Below are 21,161 nucleotides of genomic sequence, written 5' to 3'. Positions count from 1 at the left end.
AAAGGCATTACCCACCTGTGCATGTCTTTTCCTAACATTTTAAATACATCTGCTTTTCTGCTCATATTTTAAAGCATTTCTGTCCTCTCTTGAGGGCTGTTTTACCTTCCAGGTAGGGAATTTGGGGAGAAATAAAATGGGAATAAAAGAAACATTGCTGGAAAGTGCGATATCAGATTTCACAGCTCTTTTAGAGAGCTCATTTTCTTGATGATCTGAATTTTTCCACATGTAGCAAAGAAGAATAATGTGAGAAAAGGTTTTCAGAGCTTGTTTATTTTTAAACTGCAATAAAATCCTGTAGTACTTCTAAAAATAGGCTCCAGTTGAAATAAGTGGAATATTTTTTTACCTTCACCTTTCGCTTCAAATCCTTATGAAAGAAAGTGTGCACAATTTATTAGATTTACTTTTAATATGACTCCACTGCAAGTGAACATCTCAGAATTAATGTTTGAAGCATGGTTGCTGTAAGAACATCCTGACTGTGTTCATATCCACAAGGGATACTGAACTCCCAGAATTTAATCTGTCTTACAAGATCATATCCATGGAATATCAGCCATCGGGGAGGAGGGGGGTGTTTAAACCTGAGTATCCACTAACAGAAATAATACCCAAAAAACCCAAAAACCAACCAACCAACCAACCAGAGGGTAACAAATATTTTTTCTTTAGGGGGAATTATTCAAATCTGAGCTTTCACAAATTGAATTTCTCTCTCTTTGCGATCAGATGACAATCCAGCTATAAGGTAGGATTTAGTGTACTGAAATACTGCTTTAGCCCCCAATCTTACAATTTCTTCTGTCATGACCTGGCTGTGACTTTGATTTGCTTTTGAAATTGATGGCGAGGCTTCTGGCTTTGATTGTTTCAGCTGGCCTTTGGTTAGTTTAGCTTTGCCATCTTTTATGCAACAAAGTAATTTAAGATTCTCAGTCTTGGTGACCAAAAAAAGAACACCTAAATCTGAAACCACCTTTGGTCTGGGAAACAACATCTTCAACATGTTGCCTTAATTATAGTTAATTGACCAAAAAAAAAAAAAAATTGACAGTGCTTTTATATTTTCAGTAAAATCACATGATCACGTTTGTCTTTTGCTGCCCAGTAAAGACGAATGTCGTGTTTTGTAAGCAAAAAAGAAAATGGAATTTACTGCAGGAAGTACAGATGATTCTTCTCCCTTTGTCGTCCTTTCTCCTCTCCTGTGTTTGGGCTGCCCAAACTGCTGCCCTTGGCTGGACTCAGGAGCTGGGCTTAACCCAGAGCTTGGTTCTTCTCTGAGCAAAATGATAATTGTGCTGATTTTTAGTCCCTCTTAAGTGACTTTGGATGGTTGATGCAGGTTTTTCTTGGGAGAGCTATCAGATAGGCCCAAAGGTTGCTCCTGGGGTGCAGCCCTGCTCCTGGAGCACAAAGCCATCCTCTGTCAGAGAAATCCTCCTCTGCCATCGATGTTAACGAGTATTCGAGTATTGCAGACAACTCTGGTGTTACTTCTCTGGAGGTCAGTGTAGTTCTCGCATTGACTACATCCAAATCTTGCCTGCCAGGTAACTGAAATCTTCTTTTAGCCACAGTCTGCACGAGTACAGGTACTCTAAGCAGGAAAAGCAACTCTTTTTTCAGAGTTTTGTAAGAGTTACCTAAATGGGACATTATCTTAAGAGAGAGCTGTGAATTTATGAAGTAATCTCATGGTCTAAAGTTAGACCCAAGCCTGAGTTCATTGTTGGGCTGTTAGTGAACACAGCTTCGCAGTCACAACTCTTGAGGTGTGAAAGCTGCAGTTTGACAGAGGAAATATTAGAGAGCTCTGCCAGACCGCAGCATTAAAAATTATTCCACCCTGCTTTCTTTGTGGCAAATCTGCTGCCCTTCTTCTTCTCGTGCCATCAATTCTTGCCTCCTTACCAAGGAAAACCCCTCAGCTGGTAGCTGGTATTTTCAGGTACCAGGAAAAAATACCAGGTACCTGAATTTTTCAGGGGAATTTTTCAGCTGTTGTTGAAGGGTTCAGCAAAGGTTTTTTATTAATCTTATGTGTTTGTGAAGTAGTTTGTGAAACTGACACAGTTCCCCAGCCAAGACAGTTGATGTAGCAATGGTATTTTGTACAGCTGTGCTTTTATAGTGTGAGGAGAGAGAATTTCAGATGAGTGGTCTGTTTTCCACACTACCTGTTACTAATAGGGTGATGTTGGCTTGGGGGAGGCAAATTTGCCATTTTCTACCTGTTGCACTGTAGTTTTTGGTACATAATAGAGCGTTTTCAAGACCTATTAAGTAGAAATCTCTCTAAATTTGATCAACAATGTATTTTTGGAAGCATCCTCGAGCGAGCCTGCTGCACCAAATTCTGACTCCTTTGTGAGGCTTTTGAAGGCAAGAGGAGGAAAGTGAGTGGAGGTGGCTGAATGCAGAGGTCACTATTTAATGTCCCTGCCTGCAGTGTGGAGCAGAACGTGTCCCTGCTTGGCAGGCAGGGGCAGCTGGAGGAGCCAGCACAGAGCAGTCACTTTAATCACTGTATTTTGGTTTTGGCCATGGGTTTTTTGGCGTACAGATCTCTGCACAGTGGTAGCCAGAGCTTGCTTCCAGGAGTAAGTGCTTCATATGTTTTGTAAACGGAGGAGAAGGGGCTTTTGCCAATTCTTCTCCACATGTGTATGTGACTTTTTGGTTTCCTAAATTAGCTTTTTGTTATCATAGCAGAAAGTCAGTAAAATATGTGGCAGATAAAGGAATCACTGAGTTGGCTGCGGAGAGAATTATAATAAAGAATATTTCCAGGATCTGACTTTAATCAGGCTGTTGCCATTAATACATAATTTTTTTGTTGTTCTGTAGTTTGCTGTTTTATTATGCTCTCCAGATAGGTCTGTTTAATGTACTCTAAAGGAAATACAGACTACTGTCACTCTGTTTACAGTGGTTGATCTACTACTTCCCAGAATTAAGTCTTATTTAAGCTCATCCTAAATCATATCTTTTGTAGGAGCAACCCAGAAATAAAGTCATGGTGCAGAATGCTGGGTTTTGGGATAAGAGATTTAGTTTGTTTTTCCGAGTGGGGGTTGCAGAAGTGCTCAGCAATGATATAAATAATCTGTGATTCTTCTTGGGATGTCTTTTTCATGGTGACCAAAGATTTCCCCCTGAGAGTGGATTACTTTGTTGTCTTTGGTCAAGCAAGTGAAGCAAATCTGCCTGGAACTACACACTTTCCAGATTGTTTGCAGCCTGTTTCACACAGATCTGATTCTGGGGGAATTTCCCAGTGCCAGGGCTGTCAGTCCTCTCCCACTGTACATACAGTGTGAGGTGAAATAATAATGAAATAACACCCAGAGCAGGCAGCTGGCAACATCTGCACAGGGACTCTGCTGCATTGCAATTCTGTGCTGATAACTTGTTTTGATGACTTGTTGAGTTGAGTAATTTGTGGTCACTTCCCTGCTTGGTATTTGATATCTCAAATCATGTGATTATTTTTATTTTGTGCATGAATTGGAATTTTTATGCCATTTATCCCAATTTATGTTGGCACAAACTGACTTCTGTGTTTGCCATAGTGGAATAAAACATGTAATAGTTTAGAAATTTGTTCCAATCAATTTGTTTTTTAATCTCCTAACGATTTTTAGAATGTAGCAATAGAAAGTAAAATAAATTGTATTTTACGGTATCTTTTTCACATCTGTATTGCTTTTGTGAACATCTCGGCTTTTCAGCATTTGCTATGAAATGAAATTTTTTGATCTAGAATCAATTTAAAAAACTGCCCTTGAAGATCTTCATGTACTACTCATTCCTGGGAATCTGGCCTTAAGAACATGAAGCAACTCCTCTCACTGATGAGAGTTTGTTCGCAGGTATTGGAAAATGTAATTAAAGGTGTGATGCCCGTTAATTAGAGTCTGCTTAATGCTCTTGCCCATGATTTTTTTAATTGAGTGGCCTGAGGTCATAGTAATTTGATCCAAGACCTTAAAGGTAAGGACCTTGATGACAAACCACCGCAAATGAAGAATTTTAAGGTTTTGGTGTTGTTGTTGTGGTTTGTTGTTGTTGTTGTTGGGTTTTTTTTCCCCTAAAAGTTAAAAACTTGTCTGGAATTCACTCTCATGGATAAATCCATCTGTCAGACGCAGAACAAAAAACGGGCGAGGGCAGTGCCGGGATTTTCTTTCGAGGAGTTTTATTCTAACCTGCCTAAGGTCTGCACCGTGTCAGTCTTCTGCTGGCAAGACAAAGCCTTTCATTTGTGGCTTGTAATTAATGCTCAGTCTTTGTGCATTAAAAGCAGCCAGCGGGAGAGAGGAAATTGGGAGGGGGGATAGGACATGGCAGCCCTGTGTTGGTGCAGCCCATACCGAGTCACAGGAAGGAAGCTGCTGCCCAGAGTAGTGTATATATATATATTTTTTTTTTTTCCCTGGTGACTCCTGGAGCTCTCAGACACATTTCAGACCCCTCTGGTGTCTCTGTTGAGGCACACTTGTAAAAACACGACTTTTGCTGTTGTGGACGTTCCAGTGGGGCCGTGGCTCCTGCTGGCCAGAGAAAGGCAAACAGAGCTGGACATCCTCTGTTTACAGAGAGCTGGCCCAGGGCTCTGAGGGGCTGGGAAGAGCCCTGCTGGCCTGACAGACATCGTGTTGAGTGGAAGCACTTTCAGCCAGGCTCCTAAGTGGTTAAAATAAAGCGCATTCCTGCTGACTGCATGGGCTGGTGTCAAGGGAGAGCAGAGCTGCTCTATAGGCAGACACTACGTCACGGTGTTATCTTTGTTTAGCTTGTCTGTGCTTTATCGTGTTGCCCAACAGTTTTAATAAAAAAAGAGAAGGAGGAGGAGAAGGAAAAAAAAAAAAAAAGACTAGTATGAATAGATGTAAGTAGAAGTATCTGAAAGCAGCAGATCTGGAGTGCCTTCCACCAGCTGCTGGCTGAAACAAAGAGGAGCATTATGAGAGGCACAATAAATGTGTTTGCTATCTCTGCTCTCAGTTGCGGGGCAGACACAAGCCGTCACAGTAATGAATTTTGAAGCCTGGAGTTTGGACTTAGGGAATTTATAAAACACAGTTGTTTTATCAGAGTGTTGTCTTGCCAGCTGTGTGATGGGAGTCTGGTTTCCATGGAGTGTGGTCAGCTGGGGGAGACAAATCTAGTCCCTAAAACAGCATTTGGGACCGTAGTCTCCTCTGTGGTTTCTCTCCCTCTGCTTTAAATTCACATTTGGTAAGGAGGAAAGTAGTAGGGAAGGAATTCTGTTTAAATGAAGAGCAGGTTTAGACCTAATCAAATGTGTTGGCCCCATGAGAACTCAGGGTACTGTGCAAAACCGGTATAGGAATTTGCATTTTATCCCTCTAAACAATGTAAAGAGATTTTTTGTTTCCTTGATTTTCCCTGTTATCTAGACTCTTCTTGGCATTGTTCTCCTCCCTGGTGTGGGCAGGAGGGGCTGTACAAATTGAACTGTCCTGTCTGTCCTGTAAAAGACTCTTACTGCTCCCAGCTGTTCAAAGTTTGGTTAATTTGATTAATTTTGGCCTAGTGGTGCTGGTCAGATCCTGGTATGTTTAGTTGAAGTCTCTGTGTTCCCTGCATAATCAGGAAAATGCACTACTAAATTGGATAGGCTTTGAAAATTAGAAGCCCTTCCTTTCTTTGCTAAATTTCTTTAAAATATGTTTCTTCCAGCATTCAATAGCATTTTTGCCAGATTTTATACTCAATCTGAATGTTAATATATAAATGCTGTTACCATACATAGAAGAAACGAGGTTTTTAATGTCAAAACAAAGAAGCCTCATTTTGGTAGTTGTATACTATCAGATCCTATTTGGGGGGGAAAAGGGCAAGTTTCTGATTTACAGAATTGAATAATGTCTAGAGATTTTGGGGTTTTGTGAACGTCCAAGTTAGCTTTACGTGGTATTTAAACTGCCCAAGGTACTGCTAGGAGTTGCTCAGGAGTCAGTAGGAGTTAGGTGCCCACATGGAAGTGGCTGTTGTGGAATGCTGTGTTGGAGTCCCCAGAAGTGATGGGAGACACTGCAGGGAGTAGAGTGATCGTGCACGGGTGGGGGGACACAACCTCCAGCCTCGGGTGCTGAAAGCTTTATCTTTTGACATTGCTCTTAAATTATTCCTTTTCAAAGACAGGAGCGAGGGAGATTCCTCGTGGAGAGGAACTGGTGTGATGTGGTTTGCTTTGAAAGTTTAGAACATGAACGCTCTGCAGGTGGGGGTTTCTAGTGGCAAAATACAAAGGAAAAATGCTCAGATTTACTGATCTGAAAGCAATTTCCAAGAGACGTTGTGTTGATAAAAGCTTTTTTCGTGGCACTGAGGTGGATGGGGGTGTTTCTCAATTAATGTTTGGTTGGAGCAGGAGAGCTGTGGGTGACTGTCCCAGAGCATTTGCAGCAGGGCACAGTTTTTGCTATTTAGAGCTGAGATGGAAAGTTCCTATTTAGATTCGGTGCCAGAGTCTTTAATAGAAATCATGGCTTGTGGTGTATTATAGGTCAGCGTATATTTGCTAGTTTATATTATGCTGACTAAATTGGCAGAATGCTTATTTTTACTGGTAAACATTCAGGAGGTTTTCTCCTCGTTCCTTTTTTTTTTTTTTTCCCAACAAAATGTTACTTGTCGTGTGTGGAATTAAGGCAGCATTTTATAAATCATCTGCCTCGGTGATGATGTGAAAATGTGTGGTGGCACACAAAGATTTCCATTGTCAGGTACCACAGGGCTGTAGATGGAGTTAACTGAGGCCTAATTTTAGGTCTGGAAATTATGGCTGTGTAGAAAACAAAATGCTTCTGGCAGTGTAGGAAAAATACAAATTTTAAACTCCAGCAGAAGTGGCTATTTCAGGGATATTACCAGAATAAGTAACCCTGGTTAATTTAGTTCCTTTCCAAGCCCCTGATGGAGCCCCAAAAGCACCTTTTTAACATCTTTAAATCCCTGTGAGGTCTAAATATGACCTGAGGATGTGAGTTCCAGTAAAGTCCATCTGTGGTGAAGTTCAGCACTGTGCTTTGGGCTATAGGAGCAGTGAGACATTGAATTGAAATGGGAAAAGCTGTGGTCACGCTTTAACGCCTGCTTAGCAACGATCTGTCTGTGTGTTTGTGCACAGCCAACTGTAGCATTGCTGGAATTATTTATACACAGCTCCCATATGCTGGGAATGGCTTTTTCTGGGAGCTGTTAGATTATATGAAAACTTAGCATCTACTCAGTCTGCCGCCAGTTGGAAATTAGCATTTCTGTGATTCCTCTGCTAAAGAATTGCGCTCTTTTGTTCGTGGGCCCAAACGTAGTTTTAAAGTATAGAGAAAGACATTTAAGGACATACGTAAAACTTGAATCAGCAAGTTCCAGTTTCCCCCCCTAATTTTTCCCTTGCATAGTTATATACCAGACAAGCTTGTTTTGGACAGCTTTTTATAAAGGGAATCATCTGAGAACCTGAACGTTTATTCAGTTTTAGCTCTGGAATATTTGGCATTAACTTGAACTGTGGCCCTGGAATTTATAACCACGACCGTAAGAAGAGAAACAAAGCTTTTATTTCCCTGTGAATAGTCATGGTTTGCAGAGTGAGGTAATCACAGCCCGGCGCTGGCATTGCAGCCTGCAAGGGGAGGAATCTGAGTGAAAAAGCTGATGGGGAATCCGAGTGAAAAAGCTGCTGCAAAGATGGGTTAGTTCAGCCTTTGGGATCATCCGGGGTGAGGTACCCCTCTCCTGCTGCTTTTTCTCCCCGCTTGTTCCAGCATTAAAGCGCGGTTTGGGATGCCCTGTCCATCCTACAGCCGTGTCACACGTGTGCGGTTCGGGAGATGTTACTGGGCAATTTCGGGAGATGTTACTGGGCAATTCCGGGTGATGTTACTGGGCAGTTCCGGGGGCTCTTGCTGCGCGCTCCCGCGGGGGCGGTCGTGGCTGTTGTCCCCGTGGTGGTGACCCTGTCGTGTCTCCCCGCGCAGGTGAAGCGGCGCTGAGAGGGGAGCCCCGAATGCAGCCCCTGCAATCCCCCGCGCTCAGCAACCACCGCACAGGCCCGCCGCCCATCAGCCCCAGCAAGAGGAAGCTCAGCATGGACCAAGGGGACGAGGAGCTGGACTGTGAAAACGACCACGTCTCCAAAATGAGCCGCATGTTCAACCCGCATCTGTAAGTGTCTTGCGTCTGTCCCCGCACGGAACTGAGCTAAAATCCTGTCCTGGCTCAAACTTGGCGCTGGGTTTTTTTCCCTTTGTTCCGGCTTGTGTGGGAGACCCGCAGGAGAGCCGCCGCGATTAGATGAGTTTTTTATGTTTTCTTTTGTTTTCGTACAGCGTGGAGTAACAGGAATTAGCTCAGCTGAACTATTTATAGCAGAGCCATAGGTACTCGCCGTGCGATTTGTGCGGTATTGTTCCCTCGTTCTTTGTACCGTGCTCCTTTCACTTCCCCCGTTCTGAGGCTCTCTGGCTGGGGGTGGGGAGGCGGCGGCAGCAGCAGCAGCAGCAGGAGGAGGAACAACACAAGTGCTTTGCATTTTTTCGAGGCCAGGAGCTCAGAGCCAGCTGCTTCCTGGGCTGCCTTGACAACTGGGTAAGCATTTGTTGCTAAACATTCCTGCTGTGACAGTCAGGTGTGGAATGTGCCGGCCAGGTAAGGCGTTGATGAGCCTGTGTTGGGCAATCAGCAGATGCCATTCCTGGGAATGCGAGCCTGGCTGGCACTGCTGGAGAATTCCTGTCATTCCTGCCTGGAGGAAGCGATGGATGGAGCTCCTGTGGCTGCTGCCTCAGCTCCTGCAGCCCCAGCATTCCACGCATTCCGCAGTCATGGGATGTGGACGGAGGGATTTATCCTCCCATAAATCACCGCAGCCTTACTCACAGGCTGGGCCTGCAGTCTGCAGCCTTGGAATTTATTACAAATTGGGAATCCAGCGCTGAAGTAATGCAAAACAATAAAAGCTGGCTTCTCATTTACAGCATACCTCCTCCTCTGCCCGAAAAAATTAACTGTTTATAGCCTTTCTCTGGGGCCAGGAGGGCTTGGAAAGAGCCCTTGGAAAGAACCATGTGCTGCGTTTCTGGATGCATGACACAACTGAGGAGATTTATGGCATTTTTGAAATGTTATGTAACTTTACGGGGGAAAAGTGTGATTTTTTTTTTTTTTTTTTTGTTAAGGCTCATTTTCTAGTGATGAAATAAAACACAGCTGGCAGTTACATACATTATAACACTTTATATAGCGGAGGCCATAAAAGTAATGAAGTCTGAACCAACAGACTCATGTGCAACCAAGGTTCAAAACTAAATGATGCAGGCGGTTATTTCATGTGATCCCATACCTGTATGTCAGAGCTGTCTAATATTTTCCAGTGTGGCACATTTTTATGGGTTTTCTCAATAGATTCTTTCTGTGATTTTGTATATGAAACATGCATCTTTTCTTGTAATAAAAAGCACTGGTTTTCTGCCCAGGGTTCATGTGACTTAATCGGTTTCAATTAAACCATCTGCTGCAGATGAATTATAATCTAAAATAGCACCCATGAGGCCATCTCTTTTTCTGCTTTACTTTGTAAGTTTGCTCTGGCCATACAAAAATACACTTTCAGCAGAACATTACAAAAGCTCAAACATTTGTAATTAATCTGAAATAGCTGAATTTCTGTCTATTTCAGATACAGCAGACAAGTTCACAAACATTCTCTGAATTTTATTCTCATTTCCCTGCCCCTGCCTCCAATGAAGTTACTTTTTTGACTGTTTTTCATATTTTCCATTTTTTTTGGATTCTGACGTTCTAGTTCAGTGGTGGAATTGGATTACTCAAACCCTGTGGATCTGTCCTAACAATTTTGGTTGAGAGATGGGGAGGTGTGTTGTGGAAGCTTGGTTTGTTCACACTGAAGAAAACTCAGTAGATTTGGGGAAAGAATTACTTCATGGAGCATGATAGCATGGCAGCCTTTGTAGTGACTTGGAGGTTCTAGAAGTGTAAGGTTGACAATGTTCAGTTTAGAAATCCAAAAGTGTAAGACATGTGCAGTGTGGAGATCAGGTGGGACGGTGTCTGTGGTGACAGCAAAGACATTTCTGAAACTGGGACTGTAAAGATAAGTTTGAGGCTGTGTATTTTGAACTTTCCAGGACCCTGAAAGCACAGGATGAAAGTGTTCATGATAGAAATCCTGGGCACAGCTGACGGAAGTCTTCATAACCTGCGGCAGCAGCTCTTGTTCAAGCATTTGGGTCTTTGTGATGGTGCTGGTGGAACTGGGAAGCAGTTGTGTATTTGTTCTCTTAACACCAGCATCTTGTGGCTGGACGTGTAATTAAATAGGCCAAGAATTGTGTGTTTGGTTCATTATAAATGGTGGAACCTTTTTGTGCGCAATTTGATCTCGACTCTGAGGTAGCAGCACCCCACTGTGCTTCAGTGGGAATGAATCCATTGAAAGGCTTTGGATGTGTTATTAGAAATCCAGTTACGTCAGCCCTTTGTTTGGAAACGGAGCGCTTTGAGACATTCCCTGCTCAGGTGTAATTCCCAGAAGGATCATTTGTGAGCTGTACTTGGGTATGTTTACTTTTATTGTGGAAAAACACAACTATTGGAGTGCAGTCTCTGGAGCTGAGTGACTCAAACGCCCTGGCAAAGCCTAGCAGGATCCTCAAATGTGTAAGGGAATTAATGTGCAAAGAACAATTTATCAAAGGTGCTTTTTCAAAGGAGAGAATTTTCAGGTTAAGATAGTAAAATATACTTTAGAGCTTGTGGATTAATTAAAGAAGACCCCAGCATGTGACACTGCCTCCCTTTCATATACTTTTATAGCTTCTGTATTTTTGTGGTGATGGAAGTCGTGAACACCCATAAACTCCTCGGCTGGGAGGAACAAGTACTTCCAAATTAAAATACAGTGACAAGGAATATGGAATACCCTTACTTGAATTTCACACTTTCTGGTGTGTCCCTCAGGTGTTTTATTTGAAATGCACTCACTGAAGTTAAATCTTGCTGAAGTAAAAGGTGCTTTTGGCTTCGTGCTGCTCTGTGGAGGAGAAGGGAGCTTGTTTTGAGGCTCAGCTTGAAACATGGCTTTGTTTTCCTGTGAATTCACTACAACCACCTTGGTTTACAGCAGAGTAACTGGGAACTAGGAGTGCATGAGGATTCTGTGCGCTGCAGGGGCGAGCAGCTCCGTCCTGAGCCCTCCGGGGAACGCTTGGGGCAGCGGGGCAGCGCTGCCGCCCGAGCTCCTTTCCTCTCTCCTTCCTTTCCTCTCTGCTTCCCAAGCTCCTTCCTTCCCTGGCTCCCTTCCTCTCTCCTTCTTTCCCTGGCTCCTTCCCTTTCTCCTTCCCTGGCCCCTTCCCTGGCTCCCTCCCTCCTTCTCTCTCTCCTCCCGGGTTCTTTGCCTCCCTGCCGGGCTCCCCCCTTCCCTCGCGGGTTCTGTGGCTGTTCCCTCCCCGGTCTGTCTCTCCTCTCTCCCTCCCCGTTCGGCAGCCCCGGGCACACAAAGGCCGCCTTGTCCCGGCCGCCCCGCCGCCCTAAGAGTCCCCAGCCCGGCCAGCGGGCACAGCGCTGCCCCTTCCAAAGAAACGGCCTTTGGAATTCAGCCGGGGACCATTATTTTTGTTCCCTTGAGCAGAGTACGTCAGCCTGGAAGCTGGGGGTTTGGGGCGAGCTGGCTTGTCCATGGAGAATTCCTCCCTCGTTCCCGTTTGGTTTGGTGACATTAGGATTGCGATGGCAATTAATTTCTGTATAAAAATCTTCCTACGGCCAAATGTTCGCAGCTGCGAAGTCGAGGGAATAATTGTCTCTTGGCTTGTGTAGTAGATAATTTGGATTTTTCTTGTAATAAAAGATCTGCGCATGAACAAGTTACTTTAATGTAATAAGTTACTTTAACATAAGTTATTTTAATGTTTCATGTAAAATGATGTGTAGTTTCAGAATCTTCAAATTCTGGGCTGTCTTCAGTTTTGTTACACTGAAGAATGATGTCAATCCCACCCAAAGCACCCCTGAAACTGCCTTACGCAAGTTTTTTACCAGGAATATCCAATGGCATTTGTTCACTTTAATGACACTGTGATAGAAATTAGTGGGGTATCCTTTAAAAAAAGGTGTGCTAAAAGTTACCTGTTTGAAGACCGTGGAATAATTCAGGTTAGAACAGACCATTTCATCCAACCTCCTGCTCAGAGCAGGCTCAGCTGCATCTTCAGCAAGTTTAGAGTTGCTCAAAGGGAGAAATTTCGAGTAAGATTTGAAATACTGAATAAATGAAGTTCCTCATTAGAGGAAGATTCTTGTCACCCGCCTGCTTAGCTTGGTTGAGAGCGCATAGTGGAAATGTTCTGCAGAAAGTCAGGTTCCTGTTGTGGAGGAACATGGCTCCAGCAGGGCTTGAAAAGATGCAGAGCTGGCTCTCAGAGGTAGTCTGGCAGTTGTCAGAGAAGCTCTTTGCTGCAACTGCTGCTCTTGGAGTTCCAAGCTTCATGTGGTATAGAGAAATATGTTTTCACTGTCATTTTATTGTGAAAAATTGGAATTGAGGAAAAAACCCCAGCACGGAGTTGAAAACACCCAAAGCGTCTCTCATCTAAAGTGATGACTTCACTCACTGAGTGTCTTCACCCAGTCCTCGGCACAAATGTGCCCTCGAAGGATTTTGGGGTTCACCTGGGGCTCTCAGAGTAGTCCTGTTGGAGCTGAACTCCTCGGTGGAACTGAGGCTATGTGGCTCTTGTTGATTAAGTGGACAAAGGATCACAGAGCAGGTTTCAAACTGCTTTTCTTAATGTTTTTTTTTCCTTTTTTTGTCTCTGTTGCTTGAATGGTGGAGCGAATCAGACATTTTCTTATTTCCTAATGGAGATCACACACTGCACAAAATTAAATTGTTTTCAAGAAATATGTGTTAAATTGAACCTTCAGAGGCAGACTTGAAAGAGCCACCATAATCTGAGTTAATATTTAACACAGAGTTCTGCACTTCTTAGCCAAGGGGGAATTTCAGAAAGTACTCCAGTCCCTTTCAGTTGAAGCACATGTGAAAGGTTTGTTAGGAACAGTTTCAGGCTAAAAGCAATGTGATTGATAGCTTATCAGTACTTCACAAAAAGACCTATCTGTCAAAATTGGGGTAGATGTTGAGGTACTTGAAAAACCAGGCAATGTTAGCTCAGGTGTCTCCTCCACTTGCAAACAGAAGGGGTTTGTTAGTCAGCTCTGGATTTCTGCTTTGATATCATGTTTTCCACTTTCATTTTCCATCTTTTGTGGAGGAGCATGACCCTTCCATGGTGCGGCAAGGCTCCAGGCTGCCTCTCGAGGGGAAAAGCCGTGTTAGTGTTGCACAGAGGGGTTTGGTCACACACTTAGGGAAGGCATCCGGGGTGCTGTGTGCTCAGGGATGGAATGGGAACCACAGAATCACAGAGTATTCTAAGCTGGAAAGGACCTACAAGTATCATCGAGTCCAGCTCTTAAGGGAATGCTGAATCCTTCCAGCCCTGGTGTTGGATTTTTACCCCAGGGTAAAGGCAAAATTTCATATTGTGTGAATCAGCCTATATCTACATGGGGTGAAATTCAGCACCAATCCAAAAGCCTGAGATCTCAGAAAGAAGCAAGAAAAGAACCAGTAACCTTTGCAAACATACTCTGGATGTATATCCAATCCCATGGAAACAAAGGTTTAATCTCCCTTCTTTCTCTTTAACCATTTTCCCAGATGTTTCCTGCAGTTTGACAGATGTGTCTTTACTAGAAAGCTGTGCTCTTGAGAACGAGAATGTTATGGACACGGTTGCTATAGACAGTGAGTGTGTGAGGGTAAGGTTTGGAATAAAACCTTACAATAATTTCTGGTTGAATCAGTAGTTTTGTTCTCCAGGCTGGCAGTGCTGATGCTGTGGGATGGCAGGCACAGCCTGGCAGGTTTAACTCCTTCCTACAGCATTGCCAGGTGCTGGCAGACTGCTGGAATTCCCAAACAGTGATCTGGGGGAGGAAGCTGAGGGATCCTAGGGAATCTTTGAGCTCTACAGGGCTGCGGGTGGGTTGGTTTGAGGTTTATCCTCAAAGAAGGAGGAGGGGAATAAAAGGGCTTTGCTGCCATTGGGGTCTGGAGGGTTTGATCCCAGTGATGGGGCTGCTTTCCCAGTGGGAATTCTGCAGAGATGGATCCCGTATGGATGGATCCCAGTGAGCCGTGTGGACGTGACTGACACCGCTGACGCCACTGATGTTCTGCTGCCCAAATGATCCTTCATAAACCTTTGTCATGTTTTTTAATCAGTAACTGGCATAATTCACAAATCAACACCTTCAGAGGGGAGTAAGCAAAATCCCCAAACATTTTTGCTTGTGATTTGCTTTTGTAATTAAGTCTTCCCTAAACCAGAAGCTGTTGTGAGATGAGACTGCTGATTGCAGAATGTGGATGCCTGAGCTGCAGAAATGCCCTCCAAACACTCTGCTGCTGCTGCTGGGGTCCATTTGGTTCCCAGCTTTTCAAGGAAATATTTTACTGTATTGGTCTGAATACTTGTGCAGTGTACAATGAAGCTGTTACTGTTTTTATAGTGCTTCTAGAATTTTCGGTAATTCAGATTTTATTAGCAATTACAAACAGTTTCAATAAACTTTTAATGAAATGTTTATTCCTTCTTTAAAACAGCCTGTGAAAAAAGTCTTATTACTTTAAAAACAGTTGTTTAAACACTGTTCTTGGTCTAAAGGCCTGAAGAGCCTGGAGGTTTTTTGAGAATTTTTGAAATGTCTGGAAGTGAATTATTGTAGTTTCTCAGCTTTTCCTGCTTCATCTCAGCTAACGTTACAGTGTGTATCTGATGGATAGAGACTATAATCTGTAAGTTTTAAGGATCCCAGGCCCTTTTCCCTGTTTCTCATTAGACCCAGTGAAGCTGGAAGGGAAGGCTGTGTAGTCCCATTTTCTCCTGACAATTTGGCACAGTTAATTCCAGCACTGTGACCTTATTTTCAGAGGTTGGTTTGTGTTGTTAAAGCTCTTACCAAATAAACTGGCCATGCTTGTGCTGTTGATATTTTTCACTTCCCCTATCATCCATATGAAGAAAATTATTAATCAGCTCCTCTGCTGTAAAATTCAACCTGATGTAGTCTTTTAGGTGGTGGAACTAGGGAAAACCCCGCAGACTTGGGAGAATTTGGGGTTCATGGATTGGTTTAAGCTGGTACCGATTTCTACAAAAACAGTTCCATGACAGGCATTGGGTGATGATCAAAAGTACTTTTTCCAAATAAAAAAAGTAAAATATGTTGTAAGGAACAACCCAGCGAATCCTCTAAGAGAACATAACTGGCATTTTCTATTTCCTTTAACACTCCTGCCAGGTTTCAGCACTGAGGCTGACCAGCAGCAGGTTTTCCCAGAGCCTGCAGCACAGCCTGTAGTGCCCTGGCAGTGCTGAATGCCCCTGGCTGATGCTGGTGCCCTGGGACACGACCCGGTGCTGCATTTGATGTGCAGCCTTTCCCCTGACACCGGCCCAGGGCCTTCTCTGGGTGATCATAAAGAGTTTTTACAGTATTTTCCAGTGACTGGGTATAAAAGGCTCGTTGCGTGTGCCAAGTTTGACTTCAGAAGGAATTATGAAAGCTGCACATGACCCCTCGGATGGATGGGTAGAGTGCAGGAGGAAATGTGTGCCAGAGGTGTTTGGGTGGGCACTGCAATGGGTACGAATGGATCCCTTCACAGACTCTGCCCCTCTGGACCCCCCTGACCTTGGAGATGTTTCCATTAAAGCCTTCCTGCTCTTTTCCCTTTCTCCTTCCTGCTTGTTTGAAATTTGGAGTGTCTCTTTTACCTCATGTTTTTATCATTTGCTCTCCTGGAAGTTCTCCCCTCCAAGCATCCAGAGTGCCTTAAGCACTTGAAGAGCTCAGAGTTCTGCAAGGATAGTTGTAGTTTCCCTTCCAGAAGTGATTTGCTGTCTAGATCCCATCCTGTTCATCCCAGTGCCTCCAGTATCCTGCCTTGCTCCACTCCCTCTGCTTCACCAGCTTTGTTTCACTGCCTCAGGTACCTCAAAACACCCAGTCACCGCAGCACTTCTGCAGCGTTCACTTTTGAGCCTCAAAGCACACCTGAGTTCTGGGCTGGACTGGCAGCTGTGGGACGGAGTTTCTGGCAGGCTTTGATGTGCCTGAGTTTTGCAGTTTTGCAGAAACTGCCATCCAAATGCTCTCCAAAGTGCAGTGGCAGCATGTCCCAAGGACAGACCACATCCTCTGCAGGGCCTTTCTCAGCTTCCCAAACACTCACGTCTTCTGTCTTCTGTCATTTGCTTTTCACACCTGGCAGAAATCATTCTTCCACGGAGCATTTTTCTAGTGTGTGGTGCAGGATTTTCCAGAGGCAACTGGAGCTACTGTTGTTCTTTGAGGAGAGAATTACGGGGAGGTGGCTGAATCAGATAAATCCCAAAGAGGTGGTTACTTGTCCTGAGCCAGCTTTTTTGTGATTGCTGCAATATTCATTTATACCTAGACACTAGTTGTTGTGGTAACACTGAAATCTGGAGCTTTCTCTTGTTCTAGTTCCACTTCTTGAGCCATTCGTGATTTTTAAAATTTACTTTACAGGCTAAATTATGTTAAAGCTACTTCAGCAGAATTAATGACATCAGTTACCATTTCAGAAGTTTCCTGGGTATTTATTATAAGTTAAGTTTTTGTTGTTTGTGTCTCAGAAATGGCCTCGCCTATAGGGTCTTCAAAAAATGATGGAAATTTGAGAATGAGACATCAAGCCAGGCAAAAGAGAACCTAAACATAAGAATTGGAGTAGATTTGGAGATGGAATATGTTTGGAGCTGAGCAAGGCAGCAGCAGTGCAGTAATTAGAGAGATTAGTGAGTAATTTTCTTCCCCTTTTTAAAAAAAGTTGAATTGCAGGTAACCTGCAGTCTGTACCTACTGCAGCAAGGTAACTTTGTCATTGTTTCTATATTGTATTTGTACACATTCCAGCAGTGACAGAACTTGTAATTTAATAAATCCCTTATAAAGCAACCGGTGCTGTCTTCTAAACCATCCTGTGAGTGTTAGAGCAAAGATGGTCAAACATTACAAAAGAATCTTGTGAGAGAAACAAGTATGCTCTGAGATTGTGTTAATTGATTTTACTGTACATTAGATTTAGATTTCAGTTTTGTGGGTTTGGCTTTGGACTGAGGTCTTACATCATGCAGTTCTCTTGCATTCTCTCATACTTGTGAATATGAAGGCTTCAGGAAGGGAAATTCATCTGTATCTGAATGTTTGTGCTCGGTGCAGGCTGTAATGGGACACTCATTTGTGCATTTCACAGCTTGTTATTGTTTTCTTTCTTCTACTGAAATCTGTTCTCCTGGTTGATTCCATTTGCAAGTAACTGTCTGGTCCAAGGTTTATCTCTGAAAATCCTGTTTTGGTGAGGATAAATATAGAAAGTCTGACTTGTGTTTGTTTATATGTGAGATTATCCCATTTCTTTTTAATGTTTGTTCAGCGGTTTAGACTTAAATGTCTTTCCTTTGACGGAAGGTATTCATTATGTTTCTCAGGAAAGCATACCTGGTTCTGTGGCAGGAGTGACTCCTGCAAAAAACAGGGATCTCTGCAAGTTTTCGGGATGGAGTACTGAGCCAGAAAAGGAGAAGGCTGCTCAAAGGAGCTGGGAAGCACAAAGCTGATAAAGTGGGATGGAATGGCATTATGTATTTAGATGACAGTCATTCAAGAAGCCATTTGGGCTGCCTGGAGTATTTTTTCATGTTCTGAATACTTCATATAATTGGCCGACACTCAGAGCAAATTGCTGCTGCTTTCAGGTTTCGTTGGGTTTTTTGTTTGGTTTTTTTTTAGTGAATTTGTATTGCTTAAGAATTCTGAATAAGGAACTCTACGGATTCTTCCCTCTGGATATATATAATCTTATTTTGAAATGCCACTTTAAATTCTAGTTTTCCCACCTGACAGTAACAGAGTTAATGTGTGCAAGTGGAGCCTTTTGCAGGAAGTGATGCTCATCATGTGGGGCAGATATTCAGTATTAGTGGGTTAGAAAGCCTTTAACAGAAGCACTGCCCTCTTTCAGACTTAGTGAATAAAGGAACGATAAGATGTTTGGAAAACAAGTACAAAGTTGCTGAAAGTGTTCAAATCACATCGGCATTAGGTTGCAGAAATAAAGTTCTCTCTTAAGCGCTGCATTGTGTTTGTGTGAAGAGAAGGGGATGGTTGTTCTTTGTGCGAGTGAAACTCCTCTGGAGCTTCCATTTCAAGCCAAAGGGAGTGAGAACCGCCTGTGATTCCTTGCCTTGGAGGTACAGTAATGCTTTTGGCAGCATTCCTGGAGGCTCTGCGGGCTGGAAGTGAGTGCAGGCAGCGCTGTCCCCTTCGTGGGCCTCTTTTTTCCCTTTTCCTGCAGCAGCTGGCAGAGGCCCCTGTGCCTGTGGGCCGGCTGTGAATTCCCCCCTGGCGGTGCCAGCCAGCAGAACAGCCTCGGGGGAAGGCTGTGCGGCACAAAACGCTGCGAACAGAGGGGTTCCTCCGCCTGGGAGCTGCTCTGAGCAGGCCTGGGACGCTGGCATGGGTGTGGCTTTGGTGACAGCCGCCCCCAGCGCATGATGCTCGGTAAGCGCCCCGCTTCACTGGGGAGCAGCTGGGAAGCCAAGGCTGGTTTTTATGTATTGGAGAAATTCACCGGAGGTTGGGATTGTGTTTAATTTTGCTGAAAGAAAGCTGGGAGTAGCCGGGATAGCCGTGTTAGCAGGGAGTGGGGGTGGCGGGCATGGATCCCTGTGTCCGGGCCTGCTCCGGGCTCACCCGTGGGAATCGCTGGATTTGAAGCGCTGGAATTGCACTGGCATCTCCCCCACTGCTCAGGGACTCGGGGTTGGTAAAATACGCTGAGTTTTAAGCAGACTGGAGTCCAGGGATGGCAAAGCTGTTTGGACAGCTGGATTTGTTTGTAGTATATATATTTTTAAGTTCTTTTTCAAGCTTGGTCAGAAATCCTTCTTTGTGATTTTGAGCCCTTATGTTTGACTTGAGGGATGTATCTCTGAGCTTGTCCAGAGTGAGTGGAATGTCTGAGCTCGGGGACTTCAGTGAAATACAATTATCTTCACACACTTCTCTTCTGATTGCCCCTTCAGATAAAGTCTTTAATAGCAAAACAAGAATCATCGTCATCACGATAATAACAACAACAAATTTTCCATAGAAAATTGGTTTTTAAGTGACACTCTAAACTAAATCACTTAATAACATGAAATTGATGATTGCCCTATAAGTAACCTTACAATAGTTTGACAAATCTGTGGGATTTTCTATTTATGTGTGAACAGCAGGGACTCACAAATGCTGCTGTATTTTCATGAGGGCAAAGCTTTCGTGGTACTGTCCTACACAGCGCTGGAACATTTCCAGAAGAAATATTATCTGATGTGGAAGTTTCAGGTGTTTTTCATTTTTTCCAGAGACTGTAGGAGTTGAAGGTGGATGAATTGAGGAGAGGATTTTTAGGGAGTGGATTATAACCAGTTCCCTGCTTGGAAGAGGAGTTGTTCTAATTTAGGAAGAGGGAATTATTTGCCCACAGAAAGGCCTGGGGTGTGGTCTGCTGAGATTGCTGAGATAACTCAATAATTTTAGGTGTCTTTAGGGAAGATCTGCCTGCTGGGCTTGTTCCTGAAGACAAGTTGATCCCACTGCCCAATTTTTTTGTTCCTTCTTCCGAAAGTCTTCTGGGAAAATTTTTGATGGGTTTTTCTGTGTTACAGTTTTTGTTAGGATTGGGTTTTTGTTTGGGTGTTGTTGTTGTCAGTTATGTGGTATTTTTGGCAGAAAAACTGCCAGTTCAACAATATTTTGGGCTGTGACTCTTCATTTAAAGTGAAGATGAGTGAAATAAGCTCTGTTGTGTAAAATGGAAAATTTATTTTTCTTGGGAATTTCAGTAAGTTGGTTCATCCGTGGTCACTTGACAGCCCCACCCCCCAGTAAATGCAACACTAGGTTGTTGAAAAAGAAGTTCTAAGACAGCCCCAAGCAATTGGTGTAGGTACATGTTTTGTTTCATTTCATAAGCATTTTTTGGGGAGTAAACAAAATTTTTGCTTTGAAAATCAGTTTCTTCTTACTAAAACAGAACAGAATAATACTGAGTAGAGATTCTGTTTTTCTTTGAGGCAGTGAAAAGTAGGAGTCTCCCGGAGTTGTTGGTGGTTTTGCAGCTTCCAAATTGTAATTTTAATTGTAGTAGCCCAGCTAATATTTAGTTGAAAAGTGAGAATTTGGTTTGCAGCCACCAGAGGTTCTGCACTGCAGCATCAAGAAGGAGCATTTGCTGAACCGTGATTTTCGCTGTGGTTTTGGTATTGCTGTTTCCCAGGATATCCCAGGCTTTGTCCAGGCTGTGTATGAGGTTCCTGCCTCCTTGCTCAGGGCTGGGGTGGGATCATTGCCGTGTCCAGGAGCTGTTTCCATGCTGTAATCCAAGAGGAGCTACTGTACGTTAAATACAGAGCCCCTTGTGCTGCCATTAACTCACATTTGCATCAGTCATTAGCTCAGAGCACTGCAATTCCAAACTTTCCTGCGACTGAATTCTCCTGGAATTGAGCTGGGGCAGGGATTCCTGGGGAAATTGTGAGCTGCTGGTCAAATCCAGCCTGAAGAATGGGCTCGGGGAGCACACAGGACCAGCTGTGAAACCTCCAGGCTTGGATTTTACGGTGAATTCTCCTAATCTGCAGCTGCTAATTTGTAATTAGTGAAAAGGGCCAAGGGGATGCAAAGGGTTACAGATTGTATTGTTGTGCTCTTGGCTCTTCCCTCCCCAGGCTGCCAGGGGAATTTGGCACAGAGTCCCTGTGTCCTGAGCTTCCTAAGTCACTGGTTGCCTGGCATCGTGTTAACCCAACTTCTACCACGAGAAACGAGCTGAGATTTGATTCAGCAGCAATAATTTCTCTGCAGCCCAGTGACTCTTGAGCAAGCTGAGGAATTGCACTGAGGAATCGTGAGTAGTTCAGCCAAGGTGCTGTTCCTGAATGCAGCAGAGATCTGGA

General features: G+C 43.7%; 1 protein-coding gene across 3 annotated transcripts in view; it reads left to right on the top strand.

The window, feature by feature from the left end:
* Nucleotides 1-21,161, top strand: part of VGLL4 (vestigial like family member 4) — a 71,151-nt gene that overhangs the window by 42,597 nt on the left and 7,393 nt on the right. For 2 of the 3 annotated variants that reach the window (XM_040076562.2, XM_040076561.2), the window contains one exon: nucleotides 8,022-8,208. In XM_040076562.2, the coding sequence (XP_039932496.1) occupies nucleotides 8,022-8,208 (187 nt within the window). Of the gene's footprint in view, nucleotides 1-7,686; nucleotides 7,736-8,021; nucleotides 8,209-21,161 lie in introns of those variants that run through there. The other variant, XM_040076563.2, reaches the window with a different exon arrangement.

Source organism: Hirundo rustica, chromosome 12 (genome assembly GCF_015227805.2).
Source record: "Hirundo rustica isolate bHirRus1 chromosome 12, bHirRus1.pri.v3, whole genome shotgun sequence".
Taxonomy (NCBI): Eukaryota; Metazoa; Chordata; class Aves; order Passeriformes; family Hirundinidae; genus Hirundo; species Hirundo rustica.
Note: the sequence above shows the minus strand (reverse complement) of the source record. Positions and strands in the feature narration are given on the sequence as shown.